Source organism: Pungitius pungitius, chromosome 11 (assembly GCF_949316345.1).
Source record: "Pungitius pungitius chromosome 11, fPunPun2.1, whole genome shotgun sequence".
Classification (NCBI taxonomy): Eukaryota; Metazoa; Chordata; class Actinopteri; order Perciformes; family Gasterosteidae; genus Pungitius; species Pungitius pungitius.
The window spans coordinates 18,754,091-18,772,938 of NC_084910.1; the positions used below are offsets into that span (position 1 = coordinate 18,754,091).

General features: G+C 44.8%; 1 protein-coding gene across 3 annotated transcripts; it reads left to right on the forward strand.

The window, feature by feature from the left end:
* Positions 1 to 1,685: 1,685 nt before the first annotated feature.
* On the forward strand, positions 1,686 to 18,441 carry smarcc1a (SWI/SNF related, matrix associated, actin dependent regulator of chromatin, subfamily c, member 1a). Of its 3 annotated transcripts, none has more exons than XM_037454755.2 (28): positions 1,686 to 1,929; positions 3,526 to 3,645; positions 3,758 to 3,843; positions 4,065 to 4,146; positions 4,502 to 4,594; positions 4,735 to 4,804; positions 5,279 to 5,348; positions 5,830 to 5,905; positions 7,372 to 7,497; positions 8,341 to 8,459; positions 8,863 to 8,993; positions 9,273 to 9,332; positions 9,423 to 9,460; positions 9,868 to 9,989; positions 10,314 to 10,385; positions 10,533 to 10,646; positions 10,751 to 10,904; positions 11,126 to 11,236; positions 11,351 to 11,410; positions 11,800 to 12,058; positions 12,374 to 12,556; positions 13,717 to 13,772; positions 13,904 to 14,057; positions 14,280 to 14,458; positions 14,659 to 14,793; positions 15,544 to 15,847; positions 15,952 to 16,077; positions 16,525 to 18,441. In XM_037454755.2, the coding sequence occupies exons 1-28, from the start codon at positions 1,744 to 1,746 to the stop codon at positions 16,614 to 16,616; spliced, it is 3,378 nt and encodes a 1,125-aa protein (XP_037310652.2). In that variant the 5' UTR covers positions 1,686 to 1,743; the 3' UTR covers positions 16,617 to 18,441. The 3 variants fall into 3 exon arrangements, with proteins under 3 accessions (XP_037310652.2, XP_037310653.2, XP_037310654.2); XM_037454756.2 differs by having other exon boundaries at positions 12,374 to 12,535; XM_037454757.2 differs by having other exon boundaries at positions 8,365 to 8,459.
* Positions 18,442 to 18,848: the final 407 nt, after the last annotated feature.

The following is an 18,848-nucleotide window of genomic DNA, read 5'->3' on the forward strand; positions in this document are numbered from 1 at the left end:
TTTCGCAACAGCTTGATTCTTGTTACTCAAGACTTAACTGGATGACACAATGAAGGTAGAAATGTTTAGTTGCAGATTTTGACAGATTTCTGCACAATGTGCACATTGTTTTCACATAGACGTCTTTCTGTTTCAACATCTCAAAAGTGCTGCTTCTCTGTTTCTTCCTCTGAAATTTTATTCACCACATGTGTGACCCTCAGACCAGTCCTGTCAAACTCATTCCAGCGCAGGTACTGATTCAGGCTCTTGTCATCTCCCGCCTCGACTACTGTAGCTCTCTCCTGGCGACCTCTGCAGCTTTCCCGGAAGCTTTCCCCAGCTTTCACTGGTTAATAGTGGCTGCCTGCATCTAGTGCATCAAAACATTGGTTCTCACATACCATGCTGTCAATGGATCGGGTCCACTCTACATCCAGGACATGGTCAAACCCTACATTCCATCCCGCACACTCCGCTCTCCCTCTCTGAGAGAAAAGCACTCGGCAAGATCGCGACTCTTTGCTGTCCTGCCTCTCAAATGGTGGAACGTTGATATCAAAACTGCAGAGAGCATTTACATCTTCCGCCGAAAACTCAAGACACACCTCTATAGACCCTACCTTGAGTAAAAGACTAACAAACGGAAGCCCTAACAAATGGTAGCACTTAAATTGTACTTATAATGGCACTTATCTATAACGTGTTTTGAAACTGCTTAGTCAAAATGTATCTGTTGGCCTTATAACAACGGCTCCAACTATAATTTTCTGATAATGGAGAAGGTCTTTCAGAAAAGAGTCGAGGTTGTAAACCTGCACCACCTTCTGGTCTGGGATGGACTCAAGACACAAACTCTTTGCAATCCGATAAGCTGACAAAAGAAGACAGTTGTGCTAAAGTTAAATCCATAACTAGTACTTAGTATATTTGAATACTGTGGCCTTTTCACTTCACTTTGTTCATTTTTAAAATTTTTATTCTTGTCATTTTTATTACTGTCATCATTATACTGATGCTCTTCTTTTACCATGTACCTTGTTTGCATTTTTGCTGCTGCGATACTGTGAATTTCCCCATTTTGGGACTAATAAAGGAATATCTTATCTTATCTTATTTTATAAGCTCTTATTATGTGTTTTTATTCAGGGACTTCCTTTTCTTTAAAACATATGCCCCGGGATCTTGTTGATCATTGACAATTTCCGTAAAAACATTGTCCTTTCTGGTCAGATCACAGAAATAAAATAATAAAATAGTAGTTATTTATGTTGTTGAACATATATGGTACAACTTCCTGGTGTGTTTAGATAAGTGTACTTTGAGAATGTTTGTTTTTTTTACTCCAAGACCCATTAGCAAATGAATTAGACAATCACAAATAATGAAAGAAATAAATAACGTTTCCACCAACAATGAAAACAAACATTTTCTCAAGATCTAGGACAACACTTATATTACACTGGATTCATTTGCCAACTAAAAACTGTATATTTGTATTTATTGATATGTATTAATTGATATCAATTAGTAATGAATAAGTATTTGTATTATTATTTGTTCTTTTTTTTTATCGCTCTCTTAAAGGACAACCTGTGAGAGACCTGTCCTTTAAGAGAGCCTACATTTCCCATCAGGCCTCTGGCATCAAGACCCCGCGATACTTTAATATTGACACCTTTGCGCCTGCGCAAAATCATTCGAAAACTTGCATGGTGAGCGACGCCGTGGAGGAGAAAGACAACGCAGCGGACAAAACACACAATGGCGACGGCGGCGACAACGGCAGGCGGAACGGCCTCAGGCGGACCGGCCACCGGCCCGGTCGGCGGCGGAACCGCAGTGGGACGAAAGAAGGACGGCGGTCCTTCTACGAAATTCTGGGAGAGTTCGGAGACCATATCCCAGTTCGAGACGGTGCGGCAGTGGATCGGGAAGCACTACAAGAAGGTGAGCTAGCTTTAGCTTCGCTGGGTCTCCATTCATTTTCTATGACGGCCCGCGTCCCGCTGGCACAATGGGGCGCTGCTATCCAAGCTAACGTTAGCTGCTGCCACACAAAAACCCACTGACGCCATAGTTTAACGTTAGGCCGCTTATACACACCGTTACGTGTGTACGTTAGTGAAAGCTGAAGCCCAGTTCAGTACGTTTTCTGGTTCGCAACTACCAGAATACACACGCTCTGACTTTGGTAAAGCTGTTTATCTTTTGGCTAGCGCCCCGTTAGCTAACGTTAGTCAACCGCCACTTCGATGCCGTTAATAATAACACACCGCGGGTCGTAGGTGTTAACCAACGAGAGGTAGATGGACGTCAAGGCCACGGATGGGGTTCCGTTTGTGTTGTCATCTTCTCTCAATTGATATCATCTTTGAGAAATTTCCGTATAAGCATATGGGGGGGAAATAGGCCCAAAGAAGGCTTCGTTAATTAAATGTTAGTCGAGGGACACCGTGCAATCGAATCACACTAAAACAAAATATGATCTTGGTTTGGTTTTTTAATTTGCTCCGTTACGTTGTTGTCAGGAAGTTAGGACCCTCTTTGCTCGTTTTTGCAAACACGCTTGTATTTCGTGCGAAGGAGTGAGCGGCGTTGCGTTTTGTCAACACAACAGCAACAGCAGACTTCAGCTTCCACTAAGTTATTCAAACAAAGAATGGTTGTCCCTTCATGATCTCTTTGAAACACACTCACACGCGTTGGTTGATAGTATTGAAGTAAAATAAAATAACGTTACAATAAATTAAGATGGGGATAAATCTTTTTTTTTTCTTTTTTACACACCAGAAAGTGAACATGTAAACATGCTTACCCAAATGCTTGAGTTTGTTTATATGACATCACTGTATCCAAAACGGCTCATTATGATTTTCTTTTAAGGGCTGGTAGTGGGTATCCTTGACATCGTCCTTGTTATAAATAACGCATGGCCTGTGTGAGCCATTTTCCATGTTTTGATATGCCTTGTCCTATTTTCTCAAAGCCACAGCTTTTATCACGGTATTCCTATGCTGTGTTGTAGCTCTATGCCTAGAGGAGGGGAGTGTGTGGAAGATTCGGTAGATAGCTTGTCTTTTGAAAAGCAAACTGCCTAAATCTTTTTTTAGGACGCTGCAAGTTCTCAACTTTTACACCCTTAAACAGTTTTGTTCTGTGTAGTATAATTCCCATTTTTTAAAGAACCCAATGACATTTTTTGGGAAGATATTTGGTACAATTTTCCACAATATTCATCAGAATATCTTGGACTTTACACATGTCAACAAAAGGCACCGAAAACCTTTTATTATTTCATTTAATTAAGAAACACATTTTTAAGTTCGTAACAGGATACAAATGGTATTTAGTGAAAATCACTTTTTCAATTTCTATAAAAAATAACCCCAGCATAAAGGATACATATTGTTGCATAGAAACATGGTATGAGTTAGTTTTTCCTTTGGAAGATTCTTGTTTTTTTCATTTTTAATTAATGTGATCTTTGTTGCATGTTTTACTGGCCCGTGTTTTAGTAACTGTTTTCATACGGTCTGCTCCCAGTCTGTCCAGAATGACTCCCCCTCCAGCAAATCCTTGGCGGGTCTGGTGGTCCAGCTGCTGCAGTTCCAGGAAGACGCATTTGGACGCAGGGTCAACAACCCTGCTCTAACAAAGCTACCTGTAAGCAAAGAACAAATGCATTTAGAATATTTCACAGTATCAATACAATTCCTAGCTAACGAACTCTGTGTGCTGACATGTCCCATCCTCACTGCAACTCTTCCATCTTTAGGCCAAGTGTTTCCTGGATTTCAAAGCAGGTGGCGCTCTCTGTCACATCTTGGGGTCAGTCTACAAGTTCAAGAGCGAGCAGGGATGGTGAGTTGACTTCTGGCACCTTCCACAGAAACAGGTGTTGAACATTACTTTAACATTCACATGGTCGTCACTTTTTATTGTCGCGACAAAGAGGCTCTTGCATATTCCCAATGTTGTTTTTAAAAAAGTCTGCATTTTACTTATTATTATTTGTACTTTACTGCTGCATCCTCATCACCTCATATTAAATGTCTGGCTCTTTTTTCGTTGACCCTTCTCAGGCGTAGATTTGACCTGCAAAATCCTTCCCGGATGGACAGGAATGTGGAAATGTTCTTGAATGTAGAGAAGAACTTGGTCCAGGTACCGCACACCTTTTCCAGACACATGCTGTGGCTTTGATGAACTGTTCATTGTCCCAAATTAAAATGCCTGCTGCAATTTATAGATTTTCTATACGTATGTTTCTATATTATATGAATGTTTGATGGCTATTGGAAGGATTCTGCACCAACAGAAAGTACTTCTCACTAGTCATAACGGCTGACATTAACTTTTTTTAGTTAACTCACAGTAATCTGCATTTTTTAAACTCCTTTTTCTCTAATCTTGTAAATATATTAACTACCAATGACATGTCACTTTAACCAAGCGGCACGTATCATTTATAGATGAGCAGTAATAGTGCTTTACTGACATTTTTAATGTTTCTGTTTAGAACAACTGTTTGACGCGACCTACCGTGTTCCTGTTGCCAGACATTGAGCAGAAACAAGCCAGTAAGCTCAAAGACATCGTCAAAAGGCATCAGGTGAGCCTAAAACTTCTACCTCAAACTAGACTATTATATTATTCATCGGTGAACTGGTGAAGGCCTCTTTCTAATGGCAAACCACGCTGTATCCTTCTCTTTGGTTGTAATTCCTTATTTTCTCCACTCTCTGACCTCAGGGCTCCATTACCGACGACAAATCAAAAGCCACACACCACATTTACCCCACTCCATCCCAACAAGAAGAAGGTAGGGTTGAAGTGTCTGAATCTCAGATTAGTTCAATAAAACCGATGCAAGGGTCTTGAAGATGAGGTTGCATCGATACAAATGAGGCCATCAAGACAGACCGACCCGCAGGCAGGCACTCGCTAGCTAACTAGCTACGTACAGTTAAAAAAGAGATATAGGAGGCTAAGCTACTCTACTACCCTTTTATCTGCTTAGCCAACGTTATAGTTAACTGATAAAAGCACTATTCACAATGTCTCTGAAATATACAAAGGAAGAGGTAGTGTCCGTTTGTTTTTCTGTTGGTCACACCTTCACTCGTCTTTTAGATTCTTCTTCATACTGCATTTTGTTTGTAGCCCTCCAGGTCGTCATCCTCACAGAAAAGGAATAGGAAATATATAACTCGTCATGATAACATGTTGGAGTAAAACTAAAATTAGTTCAGTCGGTCAATGTGTACATGTCAGCATTGGTTTGTGTGTGTTGCAGAAGAGTGGCTTCGTCCTGTCCTGAGGAAAGACAAGCAGGTGCTGGTTCACTGGGGTTTCTCCCCAGACAGGTGAGTGCAGGGGGTGGGGGGGTAAAGATGCTCACTTCCACTCTTAATACTCACTGACTTATTTTCATCGTTCACCTTGTTTTTGTCTTATTTCTTTATGATTATAGTTGGTTTCTCTGACAGGAGTAAAACAGGCACATTTTCCCATGTCTTCTAGTTATTAAGAGTAATTTCATCAGAATTTATTTATTTTTATCAGAGTTCCTTGGATAATTATTGTAAACAGTGCTTTTGCTTCGAGGAATGTTATTTGTTTTATTTGTCATTTTTTGCAAACTGAGAGAAGCTGCGCATTAGAAAACTCTACAGACATTTTAGTGACTATTGCAAGTGACAAATAATTTATTTCAGAGATAAAATGATTTCTTTTTTTCAATAACATAATCTCTCTTATGCTGCATCCTAAACTAAAACACAGTTCTGTCAGTGCATTAATGTTGTTCTCATCCCTGAGCCGTGGCTGTTTCTTTCACTCTCTCAGCTATGATACCTGGGTGTCGGTCAGTGAGGTGGAGGCAGACGTGGAGGACCCACCCAGCGCCGACAGACCGTGGAAGGTGAGCAATGAGGAGCACAATAGAAGGAACTTTATCTTTAAATCAAAACAGACAGATTTTACAGCCACTTCCAGGCCTCTCCGGACTGACCAGGGGTTGTTGGGTGAAAAACTTGTCTCCAGTTTTTTTAGTGTAGCTCTTCTTGGCTACCTTGATCTCCCTCCTCAGTGAGGTTCTGGCCTGGTTGTACAGGATCCTGGCCCGACCTCTTTAGGCCTCCTTTTCAGTGCGTCTTCAGTGAACCAGGGTTTATTGTTGTTGTGTGTGTGTGTGAAAGGCTTTAGTCGGCACACGCATGTCCTCATAAAAACTGATATAAGATTTCACAGTGTCTGTGAGCCCATCCAGGTCTGTAGCAGCAGCAGCCTCAAAAACACTCCGATCAGTGGAGGCAAAGTGGGATTGTACCTCCATCTTTGCATCGTTAGTCCGTCTCTTTACAGTCTTCACCATAAGCTTTGTAGATTTTAATTTAATAACCTGTAGGTTGGGAGAAGAGTGACGAGACAGTGGTCAGAGTCCCAAAGCTGCACGGGGGACTGCGCTTTTAGTTCAGTGTAGCAGTGGTCCAGTGTGTTTTTGTTACACTTAACATGTTGTCTGTATTTTGGCAATTCTTTGCTGAGGTTTGCTCTGTTTAAAGTCCCCAAGAACAATGAGCAGGGTGTTTGTGCTCCGTGTCGGTGATCTGCTCAGCCAGGTGTTTGAGCGCCTCACTCACACAGGCCTGTGGAGGAATGTAAACACCGACCAGAATGAATGAGGAAAACTCTTACGGTGAATACAATGGTTTGCAGTCTATGAAAAGTGTTTCCAAGTGAGGGCTGCATGACTTATTTTAACACTGTGACATCTGTACACCAACCTTTTTGTAGATAAAAGCAGATTCCGCCTCCCTCAGAGCATGAAGCTCGGCAGATGTAGTGCGCTGTCTGGGATGTAATCACTAAGCCAGGTTTCAGTGAGGCAGAGGGCCGCAGATCAGCTAACGTCAGAGTTTGATTTATTTAGAAGCAGCAGTTCATCAATCTTGTTTGCCAGAGAGCGGACTTTCGCCAGATGCTCTGCCGGGAGGGCGGTTTGGAGCCGCTGCGCCTCCAACTAAAAGATTTCTGATCCTGTGAAAAAGTTTGACCAGTGTATTGACGGAGGTTTAAAACGTCTTCCCCGCTGAATGTGATCAGAGATGGGGAGCTGGAAACGAGACAAACAAAAAAAGAACAGAAAAGGTACGAGAGCGCGCAGTACCGAGGCGTCGCCACTTGGTCCGATCAGCATTCAGGGAGCCCTGGTTGTGGATTCTGGGCTTTGTCAAAAAATCCTTTAATCCTTTCTGATATTTGGGGCTATTGTCAAAAGAGAAAAGGAATTTGTTAACCGTGAGTTCTGTTTTTTTTTTTTGGGGTGAAACAATGAAGAAAAATCCTGGTGTGAAGAGATGATTCATGAACAATTCTCCCCCTCAGGTCCATGCCAAGTGGGTTCTAGACACTGACTCCTTCAACGAGTGGATGAATGAAGAAGACTATGAGGTGGATGACAACAAGAAGCCGGTCAGCTTCCGCCAGAAGATCTTCCCCAAGGAGGAAGAGGTAGCTATTCTGCTTGTGTGTGTTTTTCACTCCCAGAAAATCCGGGTTGTGAAAGTTTTCTAGGCCTCGATCAACAGTCGGGCCTCGTTGTTTATTAAATATCAGCCACAGCTTTTCCCGATTGTGTACCACATGATAATAACCAACCATGGACGATGGATTGGCAGGCGGCTCGTGTCTTTGTTGCATGTGTTCTGTGCGTCTACTTCCGCTGCGTCTGGCCTCTTTGTTTGTTAGTTGCCCATCCTTTCCAAACCTTTCCTCACTCTTTGTCACCTATCAGGGTTTCTGTTTACGTCTGTGCCAGGTTTTTATAAAAAGTCGGTAAACTACAATAGACTTGATTGTAATCCGAAAGCCATGTGAAGAATCCATTAAAGAGAGTTCTCTTTTTGGTCTGTTCTTCGTCACCTCACTAAAGTAGTCAGGGTTTCTGCTGACATCAATGCATTTTATGCTCCCGACCCATTTAAGGCTGAGCAGAAGCCTGTTTGAGTCCCAGTTTTACATCATTCATAATGGCCCAAAGCAGTTTACATGCTACTGGTTTTGATGTCATTTAAGGCAGAGAAATGTTTCACCTCGTGGGACGAGTCAAGTTTTGAGCGACCAATAAGCTTTATTTGAGAGCGCATTAATGGCGGCGTACGGAAACCCTGGTCGTCTCCTCCACCTCCACAACATCTTCCCCCCACCCCACCCCACCCTTCCCTCTTTCCCCTCCGTTGTTCTCCCACTGCTTCCCCTCCTTGTGTGTGCAACCGTTCCATCCTCTCATTCTGCGGCTCTTTCTCTCATCCTCCATCCCTCGCTCCCTGCGCTGCACGGGGTTTGTCTGATCAGTCTTCCCGTACACCCGATCGCAAGGAGCGCAAGGCCAACTCCGCTAGCAAGAAGAGGAGGCGCTCCCCCTCGCCGCCGAGCACCCCCGCCGAGTCCCGCAAGAAGGGAGGAAAGAAGGGGTAAGGAGACCACTTTTTAATGTACCGCAAATAATTTGAGTTGTAGTCAATGAAATCAAGCAGTCGGGTTATTTCCTTAAACGGCTTGTCTATGTAGGTTTTAGTGAATGTTCCTAAAGGGTGTTTCATTGGAGTAGTGGCAAGAACAAAAATGTAGAACAAAACCTGTCATAACCTTTTTGAATGTGTATGCACTGGAACCTGAAAATAGATGATGAACTAAAGCCGCTGTCAAAGTTAACATTGACTTTCAGTCCTGTGTGCCGCTGACGTTATGATCTGCTCGGCTGAAGCAGGGAAACCGTAAAGGTGCTCGATGCTCAGTGTGTGTTTGGAGAGTCTGAGCCTGCCATACCAACTAAATCCAGTGACATTTATCTGACTCGCGACTCCCTGGTGTCAGGAACCAGGGGCCTCACTGGAAGCGCCGGGGCCACAGAGGCGAGGAGGAAGACACGGAGGAGGACATGACCAAGGACATGGACGACTCCTCAGCTGGTGCCAGCATGGAGGAGGGAGGTGTGTCCAAGAACGGTACGTGGCGAGAATATTAATCAAAAGGGGCACCTTGTTACGTTATAGTCATGTGTACTGACATGGAAAGTTTTGATGATTTTCAATTCTAGGGAAGACTCAGATTTTCCTCTGCTCTTTAAAAAGTCCCACCTGTGATGCCCCACTCCCATGCACCCCCATGTCTATTAAAGTGTCCTCTTTTGCTAACCAGAGTGCCGGTTAATGTCTCCCAAGCCCACAGCTGGGTTATCCTTTCAGATATTAAAAAGAAAAGTCTGTTCTTTTTTTTGTACCCAGCAAATTCAAAGAAAGACAGTGAGAGCACTCCGGTAAAAGGAGGCAATGTGGCTGATTTGGGTGCGTATGAATATCTGAATCATCAGTCGTGAATTCATGAAAGAAATGCAGTGATGTCTCTTAACCAAAATCTGTTTTTGCTTTTTCTAGATGACATGGAGGACGACTCTGTGTTGTCTGGTGGAAAGGTGAGATGATCGACCACGCAGACTTCCTGATGACTGTTTGCCTACCGACCAGTTACTCACTTAACAATATGTCAACCTCCACAAGTTTTTGTTTTTGGCACACTGGATTTTAGCTTAAAAAAATGATTTGGCCAGAAATAAGCTGTGTTTTCCTCATGCAAATGGCCTGTTTTTTTCCCTCCAAACCTGGTTCTTGGTTCATATTGTATTATGCAGACCATGTTCCCACCTCTCTTTAAATACTGTCAGATCCGCATCATCTTATTTTTTCTACACTTTGTTTTTAAATTGGCATCACTTGGTTCCTCCCAACAGTGTTGGCTGCTCACCATGCTGACCGGTCCCTCTGTCTCTCTCTGTGTATTTTTCTTCTCTCTCTCTCTCTCTCTGTATTTCTGTCTCTGCAGGATGATGAGGAGCAGGGCAAAGCGGAAGTGAACCGACTGATGGACTCCAGCGAGGACAACGTGACTGAACAGACTCACCACATCATCATCCCGAGCTACGGAGCCTGGTTTGACTACAACTGGTAAGTGAGAATACACCCTCACATTTTATCTATTATGTGTAAATGTGATGGTGAAATGTTGTGTGCTTTGATGTTGTACATTCATTTGTTTTAGGCTTAAAGGTCAAAGCATTTGAAAAGTTATATTTGGAATATACATATCTTAGAAGTAGCTGTATTTAAGGTTCAGTCGAGACTGATATCCCCAAAGATCATTATTATGGCGCCTTTTGAACAGCAGCTACACAGTTGTTAAGAAACTAAGGAGCCAATTCCCTCTTTTCATACATTGATCATAAAACCAGTTCCTTGACTCCGTTTAATCTGTCTTCCTCGTCCTGATAGCATCCATGAGATTGAGAGAAGAGCGCTGCCCGAGTTCTTCAACGGGAAGAACAAGTCCAAAACTCCGGAGATGTGAGCTTATACACACACACACACACACACACACAGTTGCAGGTTACATGAAACCACAAACACTTACATGGGACTCGATGTACGATGTGTTGCTGCCGACCCAAAGCGATACGTTTCCTGTGACGCTCATCTCTTTCTTACCAACAGATACCTGGCCTACCGCAACTTCATGATCGACACATATCGGCTAAACCCTCAGGAGTACCTCACCTCCACCTCGTGCCGCAGGAACCTGACTGGGGATGTCTGTGCCATCATGAGGTGAGCGTACTTCAGTATTCTGTCGTATCCCTTTTTTCTATAGTGGGATCTTTTCCGGATGATCTGCATGCCGAAGATGAAAGCGCATCAATCCTCTTTTGCAGGGTTCATGCATTCTTGGAGCAGTGGGGTTTGGTGAACTACCAGGTGGACTCTGAGAGTCGCCCGTTACCCATGGGTCCCCCACCCACTCCCCACTTCACCGTGCTGGCTGACACGCCATCTGGCCTCATGCCTCTGAACCACAGACCCCCACCGGTAAGTCCAACTTAAGATATACAAGATGGAGAGAGAGAGAGGGGAACACGTATGAAAATCAGATTCACTGTAATGTAGCATTTATTTTGTTCTCTGGATTCCATTGTTTTCTAATGTTTGTATGAGCCGCTTTATTTAGAAAACCTACCAAAAACCTCAGTAATGGAAATAAGAGCCATGTAAAAACATCTTTGCTCGTGTGCTGTGTTTCATCTCTCTAGATTCCCCCCCAACAGCCAATGCCCAACTTCGCAGACAAAGTCAAAGACAAGTCCATCGACCTGCAGAACTTCGGCCTTCGCTCCGACCTCTACAACAAGAAAAACCTCAAGGTCTGCACATGACTCAATTCACAAGCCGTGATGTGTTTTCCACAACAAAAATGATACTGCTAGTTCATGTTCCTGTCATTCTTAAGGCGATCATTTGGTTCTGGTTCCCTACAGGGTAAGACCGTCAACTCCACAAGGGATTGGACCGAGCAAGAGACTCTTCTGCTGCTGGAGGTGAGGAAAGAAACGCGGTGTAAATATGGGTGACTGCTTTAAAGACTGATGGAAACACAGTTCATGCATTTGTTGTCCATCTTAAAGTTCCATCATTTATGGGTTTTATTATTCTCTCATAACTCTTCCCTTCTATTCCCTCCTCTTCTTCCTTAAGCATTTTTTGTGCTTTTTTTATTCCATTATTTCCTTTCTCAATTTGACTTTCTCTTGGTACCTTTTTACACATGCTTTACCTCCCTTCTGAATTCTCTCTCCCATCATCTTCTGCCTTGCGACCCCTTAAACCTGTTGCCTTTATGATTTTGCATATCTTTTGTTCATAAATCTCGCGCACACTTCCAAGACATCATGGTTGAATGTATCTTCACATCCGTTGACTCTTCCAGGCTCTGGAGATGTTTAAAGACGACTGGAACAAAGTGTCTGAGCACATCGGTTCACGCACCCAGGACGAGTGCATCTTGCACTTCCTGCGCCTTCCCATTGAGGACCCGTACATGGAAAGCACCGAGGCCTCCCTGGGCCCTCTGGCCTACCAGCCCATCCCCTTCAGCCAGTCTGGAAACCCCGTCATGAGCACCGTGGCCTTCCTGGCCTCTGTGGTTGACCCCAGAGTGGCGTCTGCTGCCGCTCGCGCAGCTTTAGGTGAGAACGGACAGAACTGTAAAGTCAAAGCTGTGTGGTCTTTGATTTTAGATTTTACATACTGGATTAAGCTCTTCTGTAACTAAAACAAGTTTTTACTTTAAATCCTTTGTAGCAAGGATAGGGTTAGATGCGACGGCTTCTCTCCCACATTAACAAACACAGGAGATTATTGAAATCACAAAACTAAAGAACATGGCACAGGGTGAAATTGGAATATGTAATAAATGCAATAATCCAAACAAATAGAAATGTCTATGTAAACATTGAGCTTCAGGCCTGAATCATTGAAACAAATGTCTTCTCTGTCTGCAGAGGAGTTCTCTCGTGTGCGTGAGGAGGTGCCGGCTGAGCTGGTGGAGGCTCACGTGAAGAAGGTGCAGGAGGCGGCCCGGAGCACCGGCAAGGTGGACCCCGCGTTCGGCCTGGAGAGCAGCGGCATCGCTGGCACCGCCCCCGAAGAACCAGAGAAGACTGGTGAGCAGAACTTTGGGAAAGGTAGAAACTGGAAGTCTCCCCCTTAGAAGTTTGTGGTGGTGTTGCTTGCGAATGGAATTTTATTTCCATGTGATTTGTTAGTTTTGTTAGTATTGTGACGTGAGATCGAAATCTTAACCGGTCAACAATTCTCAATGTACATGAACATTTTTTTTTTCTTCTTTTTTGTCGATTAATACAAGCAGTCTGAACTAGTCCTACAAACAGTTTATTTTTAAATATTATTAAACACCTCAGTACATAAACATTAGAAAATGTAAATCCTTCTCTAATGTATTGTGGCGTGTGGCGTGATCACTTTACCTTCTGTAGCTCTTGTACCTAAATGCACAGAAATCATTCACCTTGTCATCGCGATGCATCCTAGAATCGGGACTCCACCCCTAGTGACCACTGGAGGGCAGTAGATGGTAGAGTTTGTAAATGTGGCAGGGAGAGGTGTGCCTGCTGTGTACATGGGATTATCCTTGCTTGTCCTCACTCTTTGAATATAAATGATGGTCTTTCTTTGCATGCATATTTAGCAGATGACATTTGAATACCATGCACATGTCAGCTTTTACCAGCAGGGGGTGACGTGTGGATTAAAACAGTGGCGGCAGATGGGGAGGGGGAGGAGAAAACTGGGTCATCTCCCTCTAACGTGTGCTTATCTCTCTCTATATTTTGCCCAATGCTTTCTTGACTTCATGCTCTTTAACTTCTCCGTTCACTCTCACTCTCCCACCTGCATTAATACCCACCTCCCGACTCAGTGCCTCATTTGGCCTGAAGCACCCGCACACAAAATCAATATTCAAACCCTTACCGCACGCTCGAGTGCATCCGTGACACAGTTTAACACTCAAACGTACACATGTACATCTGTGCGCTCAGTCTGTCCTGTGGCGCTTCAGATGCCTCTGACCGGTAATTCCTGTCTTGAATGTCTTACTTTAGTTTTTGGATGGCGTTCTCCTCAGTCCAGTTATTTGTTTTAAATGATTTCAACGGATTTGCTCCGTAGTTCCTTTCGGTCTGAATGTGCACGAAGGCCATTTCACCTTCTTTTTGCCAGTATGAGCAAGTTCATGGAGGAATAAACCGTTGTGATGAAAATGTAGGCTGATTTGGTCTTAGTTTGACACAATGCTAATGCTCCTCTCCACTGTGGTTTGCAGAAGCCCCAGAGCCAGAGAAGATGGAAACTGACACAGACTCCCAGCAGGCAGATAAGGTATAACAAATATTGGTACTTTTTTTTTAAAGTATCCTACATGTTGATGAAATCTGTGGCTTTAGACGTTTTCCCCCTCGTGGCGCCGACACCAGCCCACCTAACATTGTGCTTCTGTTCTGGACATTCAGGCTGAGCTGAAGGACGAGGCCGAGAAGCCCAGCGAGTCCGCAGAGAAGAGCGACAAGACGGAGGCTGCGGATAAGGTGAAGAAGGAGGGGTCGGAGACGTCGGAGCGCGAGGAGGACAACGAGGATGGAGCGGAGGCAAAGGCTGCTGCAGCAGGTAACCCGGGACACTCATGATGGAACTCAAGGCGTTCCACACACACAAGGGATTCTATCCCCTATTCTCAGCGGTTCAGCTCTTCTAGTCAACCACTAATTGCTGAAAAACATTGTAAACTTCAGCGTGTAGAATCCCTTCAACATACATGTACTGTAAAAAGTGGCAGGATTCCAGGAGGACTTTTTGGTGCTTAATGAGTTAAATGTCTGTCCCTGTCAGACAAAGACAAGGATGGGGAGAGGGAGACGTCGTCCCCGGAGCAGGAGAAGGAGAAGGAGGAGAAGGCGGCCACGGACGAGGGTGAAGAAAAGAGGAAGAAACTGGAGCACGACATCGGAGAGGGCAACATCGCCACGGCGGCCGCCGCCGCTTTGGCATCGGCCGCCACCAAGGCCAAGGTGAGACGCGTCCGAAGCATCACTGACAATCTGTCGGGATTCATGGCCATTTTGCAGGTTATTTTCGACTGGAAACCTCATTCTCCTTTTCTCCTTATTGCACATGTGGAACAGTAAATATACTCTTGTGTTTTAACTCAATGAGCTAAAAGTCATTGGACATCGATCAGATATTTAATCTCCTCACTTGATCCTCTCAGCACTTGGCAGCCGTGGAGGAGAGGAAGATCAAGTCTCTGGTGGCTCTGCTGGTGGAGACCCAGATGAAGAAGCTGGAGATCAAACTGAGGCACTTCGAGGAGCTGGAGACCATCATGGACCGAGAGAAAGAGGCCGTAAGTCAAAGAATCTTATGATCCTTAATGTTACATGTGGACAGCTTCATTAGTTCCAATATGAATTTAAAAAAAAAATTTACACACCTCGTAAAGGTTTTCTGCTGTCATTAATAATGAAATATAATGAAATGATGAAAGGTGATCTGTAGTGAGAAGCCCTTCCAGGACCCTTTTTGAAAGGAGTATAAATAGAGTATAAATTACATTTGTGGTTCAGAATGATGAGGCTTGGAATAAAAACCAATGACTCCTTAAAATAATAATAAGTAAAATAAGCAGCCAGTGGAAATCTGGAGGTTGTGGGCCGATGTTGGCCACTGACCGCCCACCCCCCCCTCCCAGGGACCAAAGAGCACACACACACAGTCCATTCTTTGTGGAGCAGAGCACATTACCCAGAGCGAAGCGTCGGAGCAAACCGTCACCTGCCTCTTTAGGGGGAAGCTGTTTGTTTGTGTGTGTTTTATGTGTCTCATGTGTCTCGTGGCTCTGGACACTCCCGGAGACGTGTTTTCCACGGCGGAGGCATGGGGAGTGCAGCCCAGTTTCACAGCCGTAAATAGTGCATGAAAAAGCCTGCTGCTTCCATGGGCTGTAAAGCACTGAACCTCTCACGAAAAACAAAGATCCACACAGGGCTGCAAAGAAGCCGTTTTTAAAAAGCGAGTCTCCGAGGCTCCGCAGGTCAGGAGCCAAATGGCGTCCTCAGTGTCCGTCCTAACGGGCCCTTCGTCTCTCTTCCTGCAGTTGGAGCTGCAGCGGCAGCAGCTGCTCACCGAGCGCCAGGCCTTCCACATGGAGCAGCTCAAATACGCCGAGATGAAGGCGAGGCAGCAGATGGAGCAGCAAGCCGCCGCCGCTGCAGCCGCAGCCGCCCAGGCTCAAGGGCAGGGGCAGGGGCAGGCTCCTGGATCCGGACCTCCTCCGTCAGGCATGCACCCCGGAGGGCCCCCGCCCCACCACGGTGGGCCGCCTCCCGGTGCCTCCATGCACCCCGGATACCCGCCGATGGGCCACCACCCCATGGGCCCCCACCACCCAGGACAGACAGGTGAGAGACAGAATCACACAGTGGCTTTCTGACAGTTTTGTAATGAGACACAAAAAAACCCCTCACATGTATATATTTATGATATAAAACGTATTGTTACACAGGACCAATGGGACCGGGCCAGCCTATGCCGGGACGCATGATGTCCGGCCCGCCTTCTGGCGGCCCCCCTCCTGGAGGCATGGCTCCCATGATGCCCCCCCGCCATCCTGGAGCTCCCAACGGCATGTGTAAGTGCATCGCTTTCTGCCTCATGTTATGTTGGTGGTGAGGATGTTCTAACGTTTGTGTCTGATTTAAAGGGGTTGTTGTGACCTGTTTTTATCTAAGAAACGGCATTGAACGTTTCCATAGCATCTAGTATAGATAAAACGAGACCTAAACAATCTTATTGATCGTCCAATGACAGCCATTTCTCTTGGTAATTGTTCATACGAGGGACTCTGATAACTAACCCTCAGAATTTTGGCAGTTGAGCTGAATAGCACTAAATGAATCCCATCTCACCTTTAGTGAACCTCGGAGCTAATGCACACTTTACAAATGGTGGATTGAACCTGTCGGTGCTTCATGTTACAGCGAATGTCGAATAAGTAGCGTCTCTACTCCGGATTTCCAGGTTGGAAACCATCTAGGAATCTCCTCAACCTCATTAAGCGCTTCTCCTCTCTTTCCAGATCCGGGCCCACCGGCTGCACAGGCTGAAGCGGTACCTCCACTTCCTGTGGGACCTCCAGCGCCGGCGAGTGGACGAGTGGCTGACAACTAAGACACACACACACACACGCACACATACGTGCACACAAAACTAACTCAATCTCTGGACCCCTTTTTTTGATGACCTTTGCCACTGGCTCAACATGTCTCCCTCAAAACTACAGTACACGTAATCATCAGACACACTCACACACTCAGGGTTCTGTGGCAATGGTAACCCAATTTCCACACACACACACGCGCACACACACAAAGACCTCCTCTCAGGGCACAGCGGCAAGGGTCGTCCAGTAATGAACACTGTTTCCTGCTCTGTTGGGCCGGATGGAGGCTGGAGAGAAAGACTTCATGTACAGAAAACACAACAAGGAGAGAGAACAAATATAAAAAACTGTCTGTCTCCCTTTTCTTTCTCTTTCCAATGCTGTTTTTAAATGACACTGTACCCCCCCCTCCCCTCTTTCTTCACCAAAAAAAACATGCACCTCCTCTTTCTGCAAGCCAAACACTACGAGGAGCTACTGAGGTCAGACATGTGTGTGTTTGTGCTGAGCAACTCGAGCGTTAACACACACACACACACACAGCTTGTCCGTGTCTAGTAGAGTATCTACCTCTCGCTCCTCTGTGATACACTGTAGTTCTCGGTGTGTGTGTGTGTGTGTGTGTGTGTGTGTTCATGACGGGGGGGATTCATAACGGTTCACTTTGTGCGTCAGATATTTCTGAAACTAGTGAACTAGCATAGTTTGGGATTTCCTTGAGTATGTTTTTGGGTGTTAAATAATCTGAGGAATCAGTTCATGGTTGATTTAGTTTATTTGACTGGATATGTTGACAATAAGTAAAAAAATACTTAAGATCTGATTATGAGAGGCGCAAACGTTCCTTCTGCCGCACAACAACCACAGCAATGTAACACAGGCAAGCTGAGGCTCACACTGGAGGATGTGCACACACACACACACACACACACACACACACCCTCCTGCTGACCTTCACACAGCCGTTAGAGAGGTAGACGCTGACTCAACTGAAACATCAGAACGCAATCTTCCTCAGCGTGTTGACTTCTTTCTTGTTTTTAGGTGTTGATGATAATGTATCCCCCCCCCCGTTTTTCTTTTATTTTGACTGAAAAAAAATATTAATTGGGAATGTAATCTGCCCTATTTTGCTTTATAGAAAATGTAATCGTTTATTCTTGAGATTTAAAGATGGAACCAGCAGATATTTGGTATTTTGCTGTATCTCACTGTTAAGGTGCTCTGGAGAAAAGGTAATCTGAACTTTCCCAGCTAATGACTCATTAGACCACCAAAAAAAGAGGTTGTTTTAATGTGCCCCCCCCTTCCTCCCCCTCTATGCTCTCTGCTACCTCTTCCTCGTTCATCCGCTAGCTACCTCTTTAGAAATCTGTCTCTTGCTATGTGCTACCTCTGCCTCCCTCTGGATACCCCCCCCCCCCCCCAGCCCACATGACTGCTGCATTACTGTTGCCCTCTTTATTTTTATTTTTTTTCTCTCTCCCACTCACACACACTCTCACACACACACACACACACACACACACACACACACAAAGGTAATCATTCACTCCCGCTCTCATTCACAGTGACCCACTTTCCCATTCAACACCTTACCAGGCTGGTTATGTAATATCACTTAAATTGGACAGGAACTCCATACCCCTCCCCCCCCTTACATATATTATCTTTAATCGATACTTCTTTGTGTTAATGGTAATGTATTTTTAAAACGTTTTGTGTAGCTGAAAGTTCTGTTTGGAAGTTTGTAGCATTGTTTTTTTGTTTCTTTTGTATGGGGTCTGTTGGTACTTGGACCTGGACACTGTCGAATAAACTGTTTTGTATGAGGTTGGTGTCCTGATTGCTTTTCTTTTTCCTTTTAGACAAGGTGATCTTTTCCTGAGCCGGTATTAAACCCACCACCTCCAGTTTGATACGACCAAGAGGCAGATGTACTTTCTTTTTAATTGCACAGAAGTCTGTACGGCTTCCACTGAGGTTTCCAACAAACTCATAATATCACTGCGTACCTGCAGTATCGTATGCTAAATAAACCATCTGAATCCATAAAGGAAAGCTGGCTACGCCGTGCCTTCAAACACTCAAAAGCTGAGAAACTGCATCTCCGCTACCTTCACCCCGCCTTAAGAAGCAGTCACGCAGCCTCTTAAATAAGCTCTTTACCACCCGTTCTAAATCACGTCAAGCGTGTGGACCCTGTTTAGAATCTGATCGTCTTCCGGGTGGCGTTGTAG